Source organism: Carcharodon carcharias, chromosome 1 (assembly GCF_017639515.1).
Source record: "Carcharodon carcharias isolate sCarCar2 chromosome 1, sCarCar2.pri, whole genome shotgun sequence".
Lineage (NCBI taxonomy): Eukaryota > Metazoa > Chordata > Chondrichthyes > Lamniformes > Lamnidae > Carcharodon > Carcharodon carcharias.
In genome coordinates this window covers 87975624-87997706 of record NC_054467.1, presented here as the reverse complement: position 1 = coordinate 87997706, position 22083 = coordinate 87975624, and the positions used below count along the sequence as shown (strand labels likewise).

At 42.5% G+C, this 22083-nt stretch overlaps 1 protein-coding gene across 13 annotated transcripts in view; it reads right to left on the bottom strand.

Moving 5' to 3' along the window:
• Positions 1–22083, bottom strand: part of ank2b (ankyrin 2b, neuronal) — an 882930-nt gene that overhangs the window by 188346 nt on the left and 672501 nt on the right. For all 13 annotated transcript variants that reach the window (XM_041195707.1, XM_041195740.1, XM_041195679.1 and 10 more), the window contains 5 exons: positions 18854–18952; positions 18188–18286; positions 13652–13750; positions 13067–13165; positions 5817–5889 (listed from right to left, as the gene is read on the bottom strand). In XM_041195707.1, the coding sequence (XP_041051641.1) occupies positions 5817–5889; positions 13067–13165; positions 13652–13750; positions 18188–18286; positions 18854–18952 (469 nt within the window). The remainder of the gene's footprint in view (positions 1–5816; positions 5890–13066; positions 13166–13651; positions 13751–18187; positions 18287–18853; positions 18953–22083) is intronic.

The window sequence follows — 22083 nt, the reverse complement described above, 5'->3', positions numbered from 1 at the left end:
GATTTTTCCTTCTTCCACAGGCCTTCCTTATCTGCCTGGCTAGGAGTGCAGCTAAAGACCACCCTGTAGAAGGGTTCTCTTGTATTAATTTGCAGGTGTATTCTCACAATTTGAAAGCTTTTCAGTCCATTGCAGAGTTTTACTTGGAGCTGGAATACTTGGTCTCCACCTTTGTCCCTTCCGACACGGTGTGCTTGGACAGTTCCCCGGGCAGCAGCAGACGCACAGTGGTCTGGATCTCCTGGGAGCTGATGGTGCTGCGCTTGTTGTAATGGGTCAGGCGGGAAGCCTCAACCGTGATGCGCTCGAAAATATTGTTCACGAACGAGTTCATGATGCTCATGGCCTTGGAGGAGATGCCAGTGTCGGGGTGAATCAGTTTTATCACTTTGTAAATGTAGTGGCTCATGATATAAGTAACAGCAAATAAAAGTTTATTATCAACTCTTTCACCTCCAAACCACTTCTGCCCACGCTTTGTCCCACCACATTAGAACTAGCTGGCATACAGACCACATAATTTAATTCCATACATAGATTAGTCTCACATTTTCCCCGTCAGATTTACAGGATAGTTTTTGCAATTCTGAGCCCCTGGCAGGGAGCAGTGAGCACAAAATAGGCATCCAGTCTGTGATTCATTCTAATGGGTTGAGAATCATGGATTGGAGGCCACAATTCATAATCCTCCTGCAATTGTGAGAATCACAGAATTATACCTACAGGGCCTTCACAAAATGTTCCTAATCAAGTGAGTTTGGATTTCCCTGCACCATAATTACCAGGATTGTTCTCACTGGGCAAGAGCCAATGAAGTGAGTTGGTGGGCCATTATACAGCTTGTCTGAATTTCCTTTCCTTTGATGGACAACCAACCTGGTTCCACCTGTGTTCTGCCTGGGGGAAACAATTAGACTGACCCATGTTCTGGAAAAGTGCTGAGGGAATTGTAAATAAGAGATTATACAAATGACGGAGTCACCCCACACCCTGCTCCCCACCCCCAAATTATTTTCGAGGTCAGCCCACACAGTTTTGGAAGACCAGCGTTATTCTTAACCCAGGAACCACTGTCACCCATTCATCATCCAGATTTGGCCCCCAGATGTCTCCAGTGCCTGGCTCGGACTTCTGAGTAGGTGGGTTGGTATTCCCAGTTTCTGGCACAGCCTTTGGGCTAAGTGAGCTGGAGTTCAATCCGTGTGTCCCCTATCCCTAGTCACTCAAAACCCAGCTCCACCACTACTTGAAACCATATAAAATTTACTGCATTGTTTAAAAATGCAAGTCTTGCATTTGAACAGACAACTTATATGGATCTCTGACCAATTCCTTAGCATTTCTACAGTTTTTATGTTAGACTCATATCTCTCAAGATTGAATTTTTATTTTACAAAATGGAAGGACATGGCATTATCTGTACATTTGGGTTCTAACCTGCGATTTTTTTTTTAAAAAAAGGTCATAAGTTCACTTTGGAACTGTCAACAAGCAGGCCTCTTCCAAGAAATCACCTGTCCTTTATGGTGCTTAAGGAAAATCTGGTTGTTTGTTTTGAACAGCGATCACTTTAATTGATGGAGGGAAAAAACTGAAAAAGCAAAGGTTGACTTGCTGGAAATCACATGGAGAGAGAAAAAGACTTAAGTTGTAAACCTGCTGGTTGTGAAAGCAGTCTTGCTGGGAACAAGCTGAGGAAGGAAGGCTACTCTCTCTCTTCACCTTGCCTAAAATTGTGTGTGGCTGTCAACCTGCAGCCAGAGAACCTGCATCTGAGTGTAACTGGTCTGCATTTGAACGTTCAAAGCTAAGACCAGCTGGTGAGAACTCCAGACGGCCACCGGGACATGAGGGAACTCCAAGTTGACGGCATCAAGACCCTGCAAACTTTATCCCTTATTTTATGACACCCATCCTCTAAAACCCATCCCTGCAGAGAGACTATCTGTTTGTCCTCTGCTGGTCTGTGTGTGTCTATATATGGACTGTGGGAATTCTTTAGGAAGAGATAGATAGTTATACTTCCCAATTACAATTGTGTGTTAATCAGTACTTGCAACTTGTTAAGAAGTAGTTTTGTTTTATTATAAACAATCGTTCTGATTTTATTGAAAGAAGCCTGGTTGAAGACTCTTTTATTCTGGGCATCAGTAGGAAAAATAGATGATTGGCTATTTTGGTGAGAAAATTAAACTTTTAAATTAAAGGTATGGCCTGTGGAGTAGCAGGGCTAGGTCATACACGTACTCCTCTCATTTATAATTAATCTTTTTTTGTATTTTCAAATAGCGACCCTGATAATTACAAACAGTTAAGATAGCAAGGTAGAATTTTATCGTTACTACCTCAGTAGTAATCTGTCAAAACAGACTGACTACACTTAATAAAAGCGGACTGATTTTCAATCCATTTAAATCAAAGAAATAAAAATCAGCTGTGTTCTCTAATGGTTGTGGAAGTGCTCTGCTAAATTACCACCTACCTGGTGAAGATAAACATCTACCCATGCCTCTCCTGTCTCTCTATCAATAGTAAAACATAAACCTAGCATTTCATTGTGGATTTCCTTTATCCTGCATACCAGTAAACAACAACTATCAAGATGAAACACTGCTGCGAAACAGTAGCATACACAGAGCAATTCCATGCCGTATGCATGAAGGTAACTGATGTTCGTTTGATTTTTTTTGACACCACAAAATATTTATATGATTGGACAGAAATGACAAATTTTTAATGGCACATAGAGGCCCATTTCAAGACTGAAAGAAAACATTCAGGAACAGGAATACCACAAATGCCAGTTTTTTTTCATCCTATGGCTGTTGGGTCATTTTCAAAAAAATGCTGAAGGCAGACATGTTATGAATAATTCCTGGATTGAAATTTTTTTTATATTTTATATTGCATCCCTCCAATCTGGCCACTGACACAAATGATATCCTATGTGACTGTGAAAAAGGTAAACTATCCCTCCTCATTCTGACACTAACCTTTGACTTGGCTGACCTTGCCATCATCATCCAATGCCTCTCCACTCTTAAACAAAAACAGAATTACCTGGAAAAACTCAGCAGGTCTGGCAGCATCGGCGGAGAAGAAAAGAGTTGGTCACGAGGACTCGAAACATCAACTCTTTTCTTCTCCGCCGATGCTGCCAGACCTGCTGAGTTTTTCCAGGTAATTCTGTTTTTGTTTTGGATTTCCAGCATCCGCAGTTTTTTGTTTTTGCCTCTCCACTCTTGTCTAGCTGGATGGATCTGCACTCACCAGGTACCATTCTTATCTATCCAGTCATAGCCAAAAAATCATCCGCAATGGCTTTGCTTCCCAGGCTGTTGCCTCTGCTGGCTGCAAGAATCTATTCTTGGCCTCTTCCTAGTCCTCATCCAAAAGCTGTCCCTTGGTGACATCATCAGAAAACACAGGCCGGAATTCTGCGGAGGCAGCAAAAGTCCCGTTGTTTAGGCTGAAAGTGGGATCCTGGCTGCATTTTGCCAGAATAGCCAGTTAAATGGCTTCACTGGGGCTGCTTTCTTATTAAAGAAGGCAGCCAGCCCCCAAAACCCGTCCACCCAATCATAGGGCTGGCAAATCAAATGCCTCAGCAGCAGCATGGCAAGTAATGGCTATTGCTGGGGCTCCACTTGGCAGGAGAAGGTCCATCAACAGCTGTGCATCTTGAAGACAAGTGTGGATGCTGGCTACAGGCAGGCATGCTCCTGTGAGGTGAGCGGGGGATTGGTCACTCGGGGCAGGTGCACTGTTGCCGCAGGGGCAGCCATTGTTGCTGGGGGAATCCTCCATGGGCTAAAGTGTGCCCAAAAAGGAGGCACCACACCCCCACCCCTCTCATTCTCTCAAGGAGGCTGCTGGGTGGCCACCAGGGTTTATCTGGTGGTTTCTCCATGTGACAGCGCGACCCCTAATCATTGGTAAAATGCTAACTTTGGTGTCATAGCTGACTTTGAGATGAGCTGCCAACCACAGACCCATTCCATCACTAAGGCCATCTATTTCGACCTCCTTAACATTATCTGACCACGCCCTTGCCTCAACTCATCTGTTGCTGAAACTCTCATCCATGCTTTTGTTACCTCTAGACTTAGCTATTCCAATGCAATCTTGGCTAGCCTCCCACATTCTGCCCTCTGTAAACTTGAGCTCATCCAAAACTCTGCTGCCTGTATCATGACTCACACCAAGTCTTGTTCACTCATCGCCCTTGTGCTCTTTGACCTACATTGGCTCCTGGTAAAGCAACACTTTGATTTTAACATTCTCATCTTTGCTTTCAAATCCCTCCACGGCCTTGCCCCTCCATAGCTATGTAATGCTCTTCATCCCGATAACTGCATTCCCACATTCTGGCCAATTTTAATTGCCATTGGTGGCCATGCCATTAGCTTTCAAGGCCTTAAGCTCCAGAATTCCCTTCCTCAACCTCTCCACCGGTTTACCTCCTTTCCTCTCTTAAGATGATTCTTAAAATGTACCTCTTTGAGCATGCTTTTATTCATTTGCCCCAATATCTCCTTATGAGGGTCAATGTCATTTGTTTGATAATGCTTCCTGGAAGCACCATGGGACGTTTTACAACATTAAAGGTGATAAATAATTCAAGTTGTTGTTGCAGAATCCATAACCAACATAGCCCCAGACAAAGAGCAAGCAGTACCTATAGTGCTTTACACTGCTTGCAGTGAGTTTTTTTTAAATCTGAGCACTAATTTTCATAAATGCAGTGACCTATGGATCATGTGATGTGTATGTTTCCAATTATTTTTTCTTCTCAGTTTTTTGTCTCTTTTCTCTGCTCCTCTCCTGAAGGCACTTAATGCCACTGGTGTACTGTTTCAATGTCACCAAGTACCCTCACGTGCTTGTCCAAAGTGGTTATTTTTTATATGTAAGTTCACACAGGTGAGTGCTGATAGGGTACTTCACCCTGGGTATTGTCAAAGGTAAGCCCAAATCAGGCTTCATCTTTTACATATACATTTTCTGGCAGCAGTCAATGATCAGGAGATCAGGGTGGCACAGACAATTTAACTGATGCATCATAACTGCTGTCCCAGCTGAGATCAGCTAACTTAGTACAAACCAAAGATTGAACGATGAATCATATTGGACTAGGTGGCTCAGTAATTCAGTGGATAGTGCTTTTACCCAGAAGGATACTTTAGCCAATTAAGTTTATAGTAATTATTCTTCCATTTTACTACTTGATAACAGGGAGATGCACACACGCCATAGATCCCATCAACTTTTAATTACAGTTCCATGCAAGGAACTTGACACAAGCTCAGGAACAAATGATCTTCCAGAGGAACTTAAGGCCACATGAAGATTGGACTTTATTTTTGCACCAGATTGAAATGTGATTCAGGGAACTTTCTAGCATTATTATCAATTTATCCTGAGAAACCTGTTCACTACTTATCAGCTAGATAATATGCAAATTATAGATCATTTAAAATTGGCTGAAATGACAGGAAAACTGACTCTAGCAAGATATATTTTGCAGCAAAAACACCAGAAGATCAACGAAGGGCAAAATAGCTAGACAAATGAAATGACTCCAATATTAGTTTAGAATTTCTCACCTTCACTCTAGGGTATAGAAAATAAAACAAACTAACAGTTATGAACAACACCTTATATTATCAAAAAATCTGGGTTAGATCTTTTAAAATGGTATTGCATTTTAAAATTATAACCAACACATCAAGGAATGAGAATAATAAACATAGTTTTAGTATGGCAACAATTCATATCATTGTTGATAGTATTGTACAGAGAAAAACATTTCTCACCTTCCTCATCTGAGACATCCAAAATCTCAGTCATGGTCTCAGGTACATTCAGCTTGTGTTTTTCAGTTACAGTCTGCAATAAGTAGGAATAGAAATACAGGAATAGGTTAACTGTTTGCAGGAAGAACCACTGAATGGCAGCATACCAACCTGTCAGCCTCAGTTTTATTTCTGTTGTATCTATTTTGAAAGTTCTGCCAATTGTGCTTACATCAATCAGGCACCACAACTTATAATTCAATAAATAATTATTGTTGGTAAGCTCAGAGGGTAACTGCTTCTTTGTTCATTGACTTTCTTCACTTCTCAAATTTGGTTCAAAACTTGAAATACTTTTCCCTAATTGCAATAGCAATGAAAATTCAATGGCAATAATCCCAATCACAATGAAAAGCTGGTTGCCAAGGGGATCGGCGGGGAGTGGGTGGTAGTGCAGCAGGAGCCTCAGGGAATTTTCTCCCCTTTGACCTGCCCCCTCTGATGTCACAAAATATATTTAGGATGGAAGGAGTTTCAGTTCCAAATAGAAATTCATGGCCTAACTGAGAGTCAGCCAATCTAGGCCTGGTCAGTTGTGCTGCAGTCTTGGCTGATTTATGCCATCTAACCTCTCAGGATCAGTATGTTTATCAGAATAAATATAATCTTAAAACTTCTATTACTCAATATTTATTTTCCCTTTCACTAGGACAAAGCTGTAGTTTGATTTAAACAAATTGCAATACTAATGATATTAACCTGAATCTCTGTGCACAGCCAATATCATTATTTTTATTTGATTGAATTTCAAATACTTGTGGCATTGTTTGAAAGACAGACACATCGATCAGATGTTACCTGAACCAGGATGTTAGAAGAACAGCAAAAAGTAATTATTGAGAAGTAAAGGCAGCATTTAGTGATAATCTGACACCCACCAGAACACTGCCATAGAGACCTTCGGCTCAATGTAAATTGGTCAGTTATAGCAGAGGAATCAGGTAAGACCTATTTTGCTCACTTATTGTGAATCTACTTTTTGTATATTGTTTTCAAAGAATATTATATTGACAGGTTCAATATTCACCGGCAGATGTTCGAGGTTATGCATTTACAATTATTTACTGCAGTTAAGTGATTCAGCCCTTACATTTATATTTTGTTTTACTATCTATCTCAAAATCCATAATCCTTTCTCTTACTTACCTTGGAATAAGGTCAAATAGCAAGTGAACATCAGCAAATGCAGAAAATTACAAGCAGTCATGCTTCTTTATGATTCCCTTGTCCCCGTAATACTTTGCTCACCACTGTGGTGCATCACTCAGAACAGAAAATTTTCCAACATTGCTATATGTCTAGGATGCAGCTTCCCAAAACAGATGTATTAACCAATAAAGGAGATGATTATTTTATGGATTGTAGTTACTGATCCATTTGCCAATTCCTAAAATGGATAGGAATATATGCTCACACTATTATATTAATATAGGGTACACTGTTCTGTTCTGAAAGCGAATAAGGTTCATTGTAAAGTTATATTTAAACTTGGCGTATGCTTTACTTAATTCTAATCAACCATCTCTGTTAACAGTTGGATCTCATGATACTCAAGGTGTGGTCTGATCAAAGTGTGTGAGATCATGGCTTCCTCAAGTTTAAATCCTATCCTTTTAGCAGCAAAGTTTGAGATTCTATTGGTTTTGTTGATTGGAGCTCTTGCATTGCTTGGACATGTTGGGTGTCAGGTTTACTGGAGACTGTTAGGTCTTTTTCAATTTCATCTTAGTTATTTCAAGGAGTACCTATGTCATCATTTTTCCTTCCTATGTGCAGCATTTACACCTATCTGTGCAAATTTAATCTGCTATTATTCTGTCAACTTCTATATTTTGTCCAAAGTAATTTCTGGGTTGTCTCCTCTAATCCCATTGACCCACCTAGTTTGATGTCTTAAGCAAATTTGATCCATTTCATTGAGTTTCTGAATCTAAGTCATTGATGTAAAGCAATAACAGTAGTCGTTCCATTATCAGTCCCTGGGTCACCCCACTTTTCTAAACATAATATAACTCTTCTAAACAAGCACCCAGTTTCTTGCACTCTTCAGCCAATCTCTTAAACTTTCCCAAAAATTACTTGAAATCCACATGGCTATGAGTTTAAGCAATAGTCTTTCATATGAAACTTTGTAACTTGTCTTTTGAAAATCTAAGTATCATGCACTAAGACTTTTTACAGTCCATTGGATTGTCATATTCTCATAGAAGTTGAGGAGGATGGTTAGGCAGCATTTTTCACTTTTAAATTCATGTTGATTGCTGTTACTGCTGTGCAGTTATTCTTCAAGTTCACTTCTGAAAATAAATTCCATTGTTTCACACAGAATTGGGTAAAATTAGTGAGTCTGTATTTGCTCTATTTTGCCTTCTGAATATGGCATATTAGTGTGTTTCCAATTAACTGGTACCTCCCCAGTGTCCAGTGACTCCTTCATCATGATCGTTAATGTTTCAGATCACCTCCTTAGTCTCTCTTAATCCAGGAAGATATTAATTCTGTCCATGGGAATTTGTTTGTTTTGAGTCTTTGTCAAAGGGAAGAATTTTTCCCCCATCGGGGGGGAAGTGCAGAAACGGGCGCACCTCTGATTGGGGACATGCCGCCATTTTACGTGGGCTGGCCAATTAAGGCCTGCCCAGCGTGACATCCGCCAGGGGAAGTGCTATGCGCTCCCTATGCGGGCGGCGGGGATTCACTCAGCCGAGAGCGCGCTCTTTCACGCATGCACACGAAAGAGCGCACTCATTTCCCTGAGGCTAAGTGCTGCTTCAGGGAGATTGGTGCCAAATTTAAAAATGGTGAAGGGGCAAAAATAAAACTTCCCTGACATGTCCCCTCATGTGACACTGTCACATGAGTTGGGACATGTCCATCACTTTTAATCAAACATTTATTACATTTTTAAAAAGCCTCATGAAACCTCATCCCACCCGTGGATGAGGTTTCATGCTTTTTCTGAAGCCCGCAGTTTAAGAGATTGGCTGAAGAGTGCAAGAAACTGGGTGCTTGTTTAGAAGAGTTATATTATGTTTAGAAAAGTGGGGTGACCCAGGGACTGATAATGGAACGACTACTGTTATTGCTTTACATCAATGACTTAGATTCAGAAACTCAATGAAATGGATCAAATTTGCTTAAGTCCTGAAGTTCCTGGACTGCCTGCCAACCTTAAGGTTGGACAGGCAAGTCCATTAATGAGCTTAATTACTTTTTCAATGGCCTCAAAAGGGAACTCTGCGTCACTTTACGCGTCAGTGCATGCCCCCGCCCCCCAAGCTCGCCGACCTAAATGTCCTGGCCTAAGGGTTCTATCTTGGAAGGGAGAGAGTTTATTTCAATTATATCTATTTGGGGTGAAGCGTGTTGTTCATGGCCTTCTCTTGTGAGTACTTGGAGGAAGTAATCATGCAAGATATTTACTATCTTGTACTCATCCTTTGTTTCAAGCCTATTTGTATCTTTCATAGTTCTCACCTCATATTGTACTAAAATAATTATGGCCTGAATATTCTGTTGTGTGTGTGGGAGTGGGCCCCACTTGCTGATGTGTAAAATGAGGCGTGGTGATGTTGGGCGTGCATCCCGACATCACTGCGTGTCATTCTGATCCTCAATTTGGCGGGCACGCAGCAGAGTCGGCTGCATGCCTGCTGAACTGTCAAAGGCCTATTAAGGCCCTTATTAAACTAATTGAGGAACTTGTCGGGGCTGTCCATCCAACCTTAAGGTTGGCGGGCAGGCAAAGAGCCCAGGTGGCCTCCGCATTTTTCATGGAACCTCATCCACGGGCGGGATGAGGTTTCACGAAGGGTTTATAAGCTTAATAAAAAATTTTAAAATTCATTGACATGCCCCAGCTCATGTGACACTGTAACTGACATGGACATGTCTGAATTTTAAAAAAATTCTTTTATCCAACTTTTCATAATCAAAGTAATCTCCCTGAGGCACGGAGCTGCCTTCGGGAAGTTTCTGTGCTTTCACGTGCATGCGCACGAAAGAGCGCAGGCCCCGACTCTCTCTCCTCCCCCCACCCGCACAGGGAGCACTACGTGCTTCTGGGTGCGTATCACGCTGGGCGGGCCTTAATTGGCCTGCCATGCAAAATGGTGGCGTGCAGCTGATCGTGGGCGATGATCGGCTATGCACCTGCTTGTGCCCGCTCCTGAACCGCCCACCCAACAGTGAGAATATTCTCCCCTATGTCTCTCATCTACAGCTTTTACCTAGGTCTTCCTCTGCCCTACTGATTGCCCTATTTACTCATTTCTGCATGTTTCTATACAGATCTCCATGAACAGTTTCCCCATTCTCACTACAGGATGTGTAGAAGTATTTTTCTTCCTTTTTACTTCACTTTGCTTTGTTTGTAAATCTATTCAGTGTCATGCTTGTATGGGGTGAAATTGTGATTCAAGTAATCTAATTATTGTACATATTAAGCATTACTCCTTTAGAAGGGTTCCACTTGTTTGCTACGAAGCGTTGTTGAATAACTTCACTCAACCAATTCGCTTAAGTCTGTTTCTCATTCAGCCCAGTTAAAATTTTATACATGTATATATATATATATATATATATATAATATATACACATTCCAGTTCATATTGAACTCAGTCGTTCTGTGGGTCACTTTCCTCCAAAGTTGCCGCAACTTAAATTTTCTTTATGTTATCAAGGTCACTTACAAGCTCCAGGTTAAGATGAGTACTGTGTCTCAAGGGGTGATTTATGATACATTACATCAATCTGACTCCAAGCCATTTGGGTTTTCCCTTGTAGTGTTGGTTGTTTGGAGCACTTATTAAAATAACTTTTCTGTTCTCACATACCCAATCTCTTTGTTCAGAACAAACTGACTTCCTTTGCCCCCCCACCCCCCCCAACCCCCACCTCCCCACACACACACACCTTAAACCAGCTTATATTTCACCCCTTCCTTGGATTCACCTAGTTCTGTTGAAGGGTCATGAGGACTCGAAACGTCAACTCTTTTCTTCTCCGCCGATGCTGCCAGACCTGCTAAGTTTTTCCAGGTAATTCTGTTTTTGTTTTGGATTTCCAGCATCCGCAGTTTTTTGTTTTTATCTCTGTGTTTAATTGACTGCCACTGCTCTTCAAGAAATGCCTTCCTTGAACAAGTTTTGTTGGTCTCTGCGACAAGATTTCCGTATCTCTCTTTTGCCTTGCTCACCTTCATTGCTTTCCATTTCTCTCCTGGTGTTTGACAAGGTGTTTACTAAAACCCGCTTTCTCAGCCATATCTCCTTTCTCAGTGCCCCATGTGGATTTCAACTGAAATTCCACCCCTCATGTTTCGAACCCACCCAGGATTACAGGTATCTCCGGGACATAAAACGTTTCTCAGACTGCTGTTCCCGTCACATTCTGAGATCTACACTCAGTGCCATGCGCCGCCATATGAACACACTCGACCTCTCCCTCCAGCAGCACCGCCATACCCTTTTTCAAAGCTGCATGTGTCCACAGTTTCCTATGTGTTCTTTTGTTCTGTTGTCTGTGACATCTTTTGATGATCTGCTTCTATTACTGCTTGCTTGTCCTTACAACCACACCCCCCCTCCACTTCTCTCCACCAGCCCCCTCCCCCACCCCCACACACACACCTTAAACCAGCTTATATTTCACCCCTTCCTTGGATTCACCTAGTTCTGTTGAAGGGTCATGAGGACTCGAAATGTCAACTCTTTTCTTCTCCGCTGATGCTGCCAGACCTGCTGAGTTTTTCCAGGTAATTCTGTTTTTGTTTTGGACTTCCTTTCATGCCCAACCTGTGGTCTGTAGTAAACTCCTATGTTTTTTTAACTAGAGGAGTCTATCCAGAATTATTGGGCTGAATTTTCATCCCGTTGGAGGGGAAGCTGATGGGCGGGTGCTATGCGCTCCCTGTGCGGGTGGGGGGGAGGGGGCGGGATTCCCAAAATTGAGAGTGTGCTCTTTCACGCCATGCGCACGAAAGAGCACACTCATTTCCCTGACGCTAAGTGCTGCCTCAGGGAAATCGCCTCTACTTTCAAAAATATTAAAAATAGAAAAAGAATAATTCCCTTACATGTCCCCTCATGTGACAAAGTCACATGAGTTGGGATATGTCCATAATTTTTACAAAATTTTTATTAAAATTTTTTAAACCCTACATGAAACCTCATCTCGCCCACGGATGAGTTTTCATGTTTTTTCTAGTTCCCGCTGGGGCTCCTGGCCGACCCACCAACCTTAAGGTTGGATGGCCAGGTCCTTTAATTACTTAATTGACCCTGTCAATAGCCTCAATTGGCCAATGACAGGTCGGCAGGCGTGCAGCTGATTTTGCTGCACCCCCGCCTTCCTGAAAATTTAAATGGTGCGTGGTGACATCAGGAGTTCCCCCAACGTCACCACACATCATTTTACACGTCGGCGAGCGGGCCCCGCCCCTGCTCGCTGACTCGTAAAATTCTGCCCATTAATTGTGTATCTTTCTGTAATGTGGCCAGCTACTGTTATTGTTTCACTGCAATTTGTGACCCCTTCACCGGGCAGCCTAGAAATGCCCCTAATGGGGTGAGCGTCTGATATTAGCATGGAAGTCAAGAAGTATCTGAATGACCCATGAGAGCTTTGGCAACAGAGATCCTGAAAATGACCCCCAACACAGCAGTCTTTAGAACCAAGTTTAGGAAAAGCATTGTGCAATTTCAGCAGCAAATTGTTTATGACAACCAATTGATATGTAAATTATTGGTTTTATTTCAATAAACATGTTGTAAATTAACATGATTTCATATTCCCTCTTCTTTCTTTCCTCATTGCATCAACTTAAACCAAGGGTTCTGCTGAACTAGGCTGTGAAGCAGTCATGATATTTTGCTTAATTAATAATACATTCCTCAAGCTATATATAAACTTCCATCAAGACAGTCCTGTAAGAAAATTCTGATTGTCCTCACCTATAGCAAGTAGATGTCCCATCAGCAAATATTTATATATCAAAAATAACAAACTTATGTCTCTAATCTAGTGTCATAATTTGTCAAATAATTTAATACTTAAACCTATTTGTGACAGGGCAAAGATTTATAATATTAGTTTACAACCAATACTGCAAAAAATGCTGCAACATAAAAATCAAATTTATTCTTAAAATGCCAAGAAAGAACAGTACCCGAAACTCCCTGATGAGATTTTGTCTTCAGGGATATACTCACAGTTGTAGTGGTGGTGACTTCTTCTGTGACAACCTTCAAGGTATCAACCACAGAGATATATCCAAGGCGTTTGGCAATTGCTAAGGCAGTGTTACCATTCTGTAAGGGAAAGAGTAGGGTTAATTGTGAAATTGCACATTGTTTCGCCAGGGCCCTGTGTGAGCTGATGTCCCGTCAATGGTGATCACTAAATCCTAAAAGGATACTATTTGAAACTTTCCACTCATCATATCTATTTCAAATGTGCAGGTTCACCTCACTGCCATAAGCTGACTAGAACTTGATACATTATAAAACTTACATTAACTGGAGAGGTGGTTATTAGTAACAGCTAAATAACAGTGAAATTATTTATGCAGTCCTTTTATTACATGATCTGACCTTATTAGCATGGTAAAAAACTAGATGATGTAAGATATATTTTTTTTAAACACAGCTTAAACACAGCTGAAAAGGATGCTAAAATCAATAGATTGTGACCTTTTGAGATGACAGCAGCAATTAACAATGATTCCTATTGAGGCATAAGCCTTCTGCACACACACAATCTTCCAGCTACTCTATCAAGCAAAGAGATAGACTTACTGCAGTGATGGCATTGGCTCTGGCTCCATGTTGAAGGAGGACATTGATAATGTGGGTGTGACCCTGTTGTGCTGCCTGATGCAAAGGTGTATATCCATTCTGAGTACACAGCCAGGTTTGTTCAAGAGCATTCAGATAACAGGAAAGAAATAGCACAAGTGAGAAATCTGATTGCCCATCATTAGCATATCACTGCAAGAGTGGATTGAGGAAGTTCTGTCCATGTTGAGAATGAACTGCTGAAACCCTTTGGCCTGAATTTTCAGGTCGTCGGGTGGGCGTGATCAGCGGGCCCAGGATCGGCTGGGAAACAGACCGCTGACCACGATTGGCCCCCCGACCTCGATTTCACACTGGCTGGCCAATTACCAGCCAGCCAGCATGAAGTGTGCGCTGAAAAGCTCAGCGCTACCGGAGTAGGGGTGAGAAGAGGGTGGACATTGACGTCAACATGGGCGCAGGCCGGCGCTGACAAAAAGCTCCACGAAGGCAGAGAGCTGCCTCAAGGAGCTGAAAACCTGAAGCAGCAAACATAAAGCATTCAAAAGCTGAAAAAAAGTGTCCATGCATCATAATCAGTCACCTGACAACTTAGCTTATGAAAATGCTGTTCACAGAAATTTATTTATATTTTATTTCATCACAGAAACCTCATCCCACCTGTGGATGAGATTTGTGGAAAATGCAAAGGCCACCTGGCCAATTCGCCCATCCGCCAACCGTAAGGTTGGACGGGCTATGTAAAATGACAGACAACTGCGCCGTTAATGGACTTAATTGCCCTCTTAATTGCCGGCGGGCACGCTTCTGACTTTTGCATGCGCCCGCTGACTAAAATATTGCACGAGCGTGGGATGACATCGGGACACTCGCCTGACGTCATCGCATGCGATTTCGTGCCCGATCAAGTCGGGAGCGCACCTGCCCAAACAGCGTAAAATTCTGCTCATTAAGACACAATAGAATTTTTCTTTACATTCACTCTCAAAATGTGGGCATCACTAGCAGGCCATTTTTTATTGTCTATTCCATATTTGACCTTGAGAAGGTGGTGGTGGACAGCTTTCTTCGTGAACTCAACTGATTAGCCAATAGTTGAAAAATGGTTGCGGAGGAGTGAACAGCTTAAGTGTCAATTGAGAGAACCATCCCCCAACTAACATTGGAGAATGATGTCTAGAATAGATCACATAGAATTAATACAGAATATACAGCACAGAAACAGGCCTATTGGCCCAAATCATCCGTGCTGTTTATAAATCACACATCTCCTCCCATCCTATCTGCTTTATCTCTGCCTACGGCTTATCTTTCTATTCACTTTTTTCTCAGAAACTCTTCTAGTTTCCTTTCGAAAGCTGCTAATGCATTTGCCTCAACAGCTTATACAAATGCAAAATACTGCATATGTGGGGAAAATTGAAATAGAAACAGAAAGTGCTGGAAATACTCAACAGGTCTGGCAGCATCTGTGGTGAGAGAAAGGGAGTTAATGTTTCAGGTCAATGACCTTTCATCAGAACTCATGCCATTGACTGAATATTTTCTGCATTTCTGTTTTAATGCCTCAGCAAACTTTTATGATTGTGGATGTTGTTTTTTTTAAATTCATTCAAGGGATGTGGGTTTTGCTGGATTTTGACCCAGCGACATTGAAGGAACGGCGATACATTTCCAAGTCAGGATGGTAAGTTACTTGGAGTGGAACTTCCAGGTGGTGGTGTTCCCATCTATCTGCTGCCCTTGTCCTTCTAGATGGTAGTGGTTGTGGGTTTGGAAGGCTGTCGAAGGAGCCTTAGTGAATTGCTGCAGTGCGTCTTGTAGATGGTGCAAACTGCTGCCATTGTGTCAGTGGTCGGGGGAGTGAATGTTTGTGGATGTGGTGCTAATCAAGTGGGCTGCTTTGTTCTGGACGGTGACAAGCTTCTTGAGTATCTTGGGAGCTGCACTCATCCAGGCAAGTGGGGAGCATTCCATCACACTCCTGACTTGTAGATGGTAGACAGGCTTTGGGGAGTCAGGAGGTGGGTTACTCATCACACGATTCCTAACCTCTGACCTGCTCTTGTAGCCACGGTATTTATATGGCTAGTCCAGTTCAATTTCTGGTCAATGGTAATCCCCAGGATGTTGATAGTGGGGGATTCAGTGTTGGTAATGCCATTGAGCATCAAGGGGTGATGGTTGGATTCTCTCTTGTTGGAGATGGTCATTGCCTGGCACTTGTGTGGTGCGAATGTTACTTGACACTTGTCAGCCCAAGCCTGGATATTGTCCAGGTCTTGCTGCATTTGGACATGGACTGCTTCAGTATCTGAGGAGTCATGAATGGTGCTGAACATCGTGCAATCAGAAGTGAACATCTCCACTTCTGACCTCATGATGCAAGGAAGGTCATTCATGAACCATCTGAAGATGGTTGAGCTGAGGACACTATCCTGAGGAACTCCTGCAGTGATGTCCTGGAGCTGAGATAGCTGACCTCCAACAATCACAACCATCTTCCTTTGTGCTAGGTATCACTCTAACCAGCAGAGAGTTTTCCCCCTGATTCCCACTGACTCCAGTTTTGCTAGGGCTCCCTGATGCCACTCTGTCAAATGCAGCCTTCATGTCAAGGGCAGTCACTCTCACCTTGCCTCGGGAGTTCAACTCTTTTGCCCATGTTTGAACCAAGGCTGTAATGAGGTCAGGGGCTGAGTGGCCCTAACAGGACCCAGACTGGGCATCAGTGAGCAGGTTATTGCTAAGCAAGTGCCACTTGCCGGCACTCTTGATGACCCCTTCCATTACTTTACTGATGATGGAGAGCAAACTGATAGGGCGGTAATTTGCTGGGTTAGATTTGTCCTTTTTGTGTCCAGGACATACCTGGACAATTTTGCACATACTCGGGTAGATGCTAGTTTTGTAGCTGTTACAGGTCAGTACGTCTTAAAGACATCTCTGTAGTCTTCTGTAGGTTAACTCTAAGTATTTAGTAACAACTGGAACTATTGACACATGTACAGTAAAGGGTATAGACTAGGAGCTATCTCCGTGCTTAGGTCTTTACACAACCAAACTCAATCCCTGGGTCTGGGTCATGTGCCTTCTTACATCACTGGGTGTGTGGTACTGTACTCAGTCCCATGTTAACCTTATTTGTGCCAGACCCTATACTACAGCAGAGGTCTAGAGAGGCAAGGTCTCCAAGACAGCCAGCATCCCAGCCTCTAAGCCAGAAGCTCCAGATTCATGTCCCACTTCAGGACTTGACGACCAAGGAAGATCCATTCATAATGCGGCCAAACAGGTTAAGCATCAAACCGCAAATCCATCCAACATAAGATGGGGGCACCTGCTGAATGCTTCTGCAGTTTTAAAATTAAGTTTGGTTAAGCTGTAAGGCCATCATTGTGGAGGGAGAACCCATCCACAGAACAGTCAATGGTCATGGTTATGCCCCCCTCATACCCCTGAATCATGAAGGGGGGATTTTAAGGAGGCATTGATGGTCCCCCAACCTCTTTTTGGGAGGATGCCTCCAGACACCTGCCAGGCTTTGGCCTCAGTGGGGCCTGTCCTTCGATAGGAGGATCCTGATAGCAATTTTCCACCAATTGGGCATCTAATTGCGAATAATTGGCTACCTACCACTGGCGGGAGGACAGCTGGTGTCATCTCATCTCTGGCAAGATCGATAATAGGCAGGACCGTATCAGAATGGCTCACCGATGTAAGGCTCTCTAATTTTGCTTCAAATTCCACCTCAAGGCCTGGCTCCACGGGACTGAGAAGATGAGGGCCCATGGGTTAGCTTTCCCTCTTCCTATGCCTGCTCATATAGGATCACCTGATATCGATCAAATATGTGACAATGAGCCCTAGCAAAACTGACATCAGTGGGTGGTGGGGTGGGGCGGAGAGATGGAAATGTACCTGATAAATAGCCCAATTATCACATTAATATTGGAGATCCTGAGGGTGGTGCCCATGCCCCAAACATAAGTTAAGGCCTGAATTTTACATTGTCCAGCTCTGTTTGCAACTCCTCTGATAATGAAGTAGCCCATGCCAGCCCACAACAGAATCTGGCCCCTGCTGCTCGTTTCATTACCCACCCTTACCATCCCTGGCACACTGTGGCTCCAATATGTCCTGTATAGAATGAACTGCAGTGATTCGCCATGTGTAATCAACAGCGTCTCCCAGCCCTGTCAGCTTGACCATCAACAAAAGAAAATAGTAAAAAGATCATGGGAACAACATCAAGTCCATGTTCCCCTCCAATCACACACTATTCTGACTTATATCTATGTTGCTTTTCCTTCACTGCGACTGCATTAAAATCCTAGAATTCCTAATCTAATATCATGATAGGAAGAGCATTATCACACAAGACCTGCAGCAATCAAGGAACACACTAACCATCACCTTTTCAGGGCAACTAGGGATCATCAATAAGCGATAATAAATTAATAGGACCTTGTATACAAAAAAACAAATGTTTAAAAAATATATCCTGTGGACTAAAAGTTGCTCTTTTTTTTTTACCTTGGTTTTGGCATTAACATTGGAGCCATGCTGTAGGAGGAAATTGACCATCTTAACGTTTCCATAGTGACAAGCCACAATCAGTGGAGTATAGCCAACCTGAAAGAAAGAAGTTTTAGTCAGAACGTATAAAGACAACTTTATGACTGCAGGAATCCTGAAATATTATAAAAGTGACAAGAAATTTAAAACAGAAAAGTGAATAATTTGCTGTCACAAGTAGATGCTAAATTTTATCATTATTCGCATGTGATGCAGTTCAGCCAAAAATCTAACATATGGTCTCATTTCCAAAATATTCTTGGGTTTGTGAACATCATTGGACAAGAAAAGGATAGAGTACATCAATGATGTCCTTGTGCCACTCATTTCCAAGACTCACACAGGAAGAGTGATCAATCGAATGTGGTGCCAGAGAACGATAGACACAAATGGAACCTTGTCCCCATTATTCAGGGGGAGAGAGGAGAGGAATTGAGACCAAAAGAGAGAGAAAAAAAAAAACTAGCTTTTTGCATTTTGATATTAGTCTACATAAAATACATATTATAAAAGTTCACAAGTTCACCAACCACTATAGATGAGTGTGGCATATCCAAGGCTGGCTATGAAAATGAATAAGAATAAAACAAAACTACTAAGAAAAATAATTCAGTGCTGCAATACCTTAGTCTGTGCATCAAGATTTGTGCCTCGTTTTACCAGAATTTCTGCAACATTAACCTTGTCCTCCTGAGCTGCCAAGTGCAGTGCTGACAATCCGCTCTAATAACAGACATAGGAGAGAGATGACACATGAAATTTTTTAATAAGCGTGGAGCCACTTCTTTTTTTTTAAATCACTGACTTCTATGATTTCTATATAAGATTTATATTTATTGCTCCCTTTCTGGTCTCTTCATATAATTTTCTATAATGGCAGGAGCTATTTTGCTTGCTTTCTGCATATCAGCTTTTTTGACCCAAAGCTTTTATCATTGCTATATTCATCAGAACCAATGTTATTCCGGCCATCTGCCAGTACAGCTGAAAAGAACATTTTCTTACATTTGAACTTACCATAGGAAGCTTGCCCTTCAAATCAACATACTGTATGTATTTCTCTATTGGGAGTTAATTACAGACTGATGAACAGTGGATATGTGATACCTGAAGAGATATGCAGATAAATTTGAAAAAAAAAAATCTGAACCAACAGGGCCATAGTAATGGTCTTGGTTTTTACTGGGGCAGGATTTCTAGGCCGGGTAGGTTGGAGGTAGTGGTGGTGGTGTGAGAAGAGCTGGTCATGGTACCTGAATGCTGTGGAGTTTTAATTCGATGGCCTGGAGAGCCGCTCCATCTATCACTTTTAACCCATCCCTCTCTTTTCCACCACAAGTGCAAGATGGCTATAGCTGTGGCCACAGGCTGCCCCGCGAGAGGTTTTCCCTCCACACTGCCAAGCCTAACAGCTGTGGCCTCTTCTTATTTTTAAGGCGCTAAAAGGTCTTCAGAGGATGACTCCAACTTGAGGTGCCCTCCCTCTCCTACCTACATCAGTAGCTCCCATGGAGGGGCTGCCAATGTGTCAGTGTTGGAGGGCCCCCTATTGGCCTTCCAGCCTTGAGAACCCGCCTATTTTCTTAATTGGAAGGCAAGTGCGTTCCTTGGCCACTGTTCTTCCTGCTCCCTAAGATTCATGTTGGGCGCAGGCATTTTCCAAAGGCAGTTGATAATGTTTTTCATAGGCCATTTCTTAACAAGATCAAGACTTATGGAGACTGATTTTCAAGTCAGCCTCAAAACTGATGTGAAATTGATGATGTACCCACTCAAGGCCACAGTCGGGAGCACAGTCTAAGCCATGTGGCCGCAGCAACCTGGAAGTTCCGATGCTGGCTGAGCACAAGTCAGCCCCTTAGAGTTACCAAGCATGCAGGGCTCTGCAAACAAATGTAAAGGATCCACACACCTAAATAAATACTGTGCACAACATTAAAAAAATTAGAGGGGACATTGGTTGGAAGGCTGGTAAGTTTTCAACTTGGGCCGCGTAAATTTTCATGAGGTGCCAAACTGGTGCTCTGCTCTGCTGCAGAGTGCTGTTTGCTGCATCAGATAACCTGTCAGCTCTGGTACCGATCATTCTCACCCAAAACCAGCAGGTGGGGCCCATTGTGGCTGACAGCCGATTGCCAGGTGGATTGACTGAGTCGACTGTACCTGGCCCAAAAAAATGTAAAAAGCAAAATCTCCTTTCACAATGGCAATACAATCAGGAGAGGCAGGAACCAATGAGTGAATGGTGTCAAAATTCCAGCATGGGGCCATTATTTTTCAAATTACTGCAAAGTATATTTGCTATCTTCTTTGGTTTTATATACGAGAGCAGGAAAGGTACAGTTCTCAGATGGTTTAATAATTCATTCCTGTCGATAATGTTATAATTAAACACACAATCCAGTTATTGTCTTAACAAAAAATCAGAAGTTTAAGATTTGCTGGACATGTCCCGTGAAGACTGTACAGTGTACTAAATTTGCATTTTAATCATAGGGCAGAATCTTCTGCCTGTCTGGCGGGCAGGTTGGGAGCAGCTGAGGAGCCGGGATTGGCTGCACACCGCCATTTTACATGGGCAGGCCAATTAAGGCCCGCCCAGTGTGACGCGCACCTGGTCACATTCAGCACTACCTGTGCGGGCGGGGGGGGGGGAGGATGAGCCCCATGCGTGCAAAAGAGCACAGAAACCTCCCTGAAGCACGGAGCTGCCTCAGTGAGGTTAAGTGCAGTTTTAAGGCTGTAATAAATAAATAAATAATATAATTCAGGCATACCCCCTGTGACAGTGTCACATGAGCTGGGACATGTTTATGAACTGCCATTAAATTTTTTATCTAATCAATCAAAACTTCATGAAACCTCACCCCGCCTGTGGATGAGGCTTCATGAAAAAAGCGAAGTCTGCCTGGGCTCTTCGCCTGCCCACCAACCTTAAGGTTGGATGGGCAGCGTTCAGAATTAGTTTAATTAGTTTATCAATTGCTTTAACAGGCCTTTGGCAGTTCGGTGGGTTCACAGCTGACTGCAGCGCCTGCCCGCCGAACGGAAGATCAGAATGATACGTGGTGACGTCGGGAAGCAACGCTCATCGTTTGAGTGTTGGCACGTGGGGCTCGCCCCCACAGGCTGACGAGAAAATTCTGCCCATGTTTTCAGCTGACTCAAAAAAGCTAAAGGTTTGGTGTCAGATTGGAATCATTTAATCAAATGGCCAGAGAAGACAAATTGATTGATTTTATGGTATAAACACCCTTTTTTGCTGGTCATTAACATTCAAAAACTTCTAAAGAATGGATTTTCAAACATAAATAAGCTACATATTTTCTTGCTGAAAATTTGACTCGAAGACTTTCAAATGTCAATGGACTCTTCATATCATAAATTCAGGGCAGCCCTCAAGTCAAACAAGTTTCACTATTCTTCATGTAAGAAAAATGATACCAATAAACTTGTCTGAAGGCATTCCATTAGATATCAGCTGCACATCTTCTTAAGATCGGTTACGGTTTTCATAAATATGTATTATGAAGCAATATTTTAATTTAAAATAAAACCCAGAGCTATAAATCTGGAGTGTTGCAGTCCCAATGGGAGACATAAGGCTGAATATCTTGACTGCTATCATCTCTTGGGTTTTATTTAATAGATGACTAGTTTCACCAGATATCAAGGCCTGGCTGTGGAAGGGAGAGAAAAATGGCCCTGTTGTGGTGCGAGGTGGTCCTGCTCAACCACTTCACATGCAAGGTTAACCAAGGACTTGATGCTAGCAAAAATGTAATAAATATTTACATTTCTTGCTGTGAAATATCTTAAAGGTACAATTCATTGCCACAGATTGTCTTTTTACT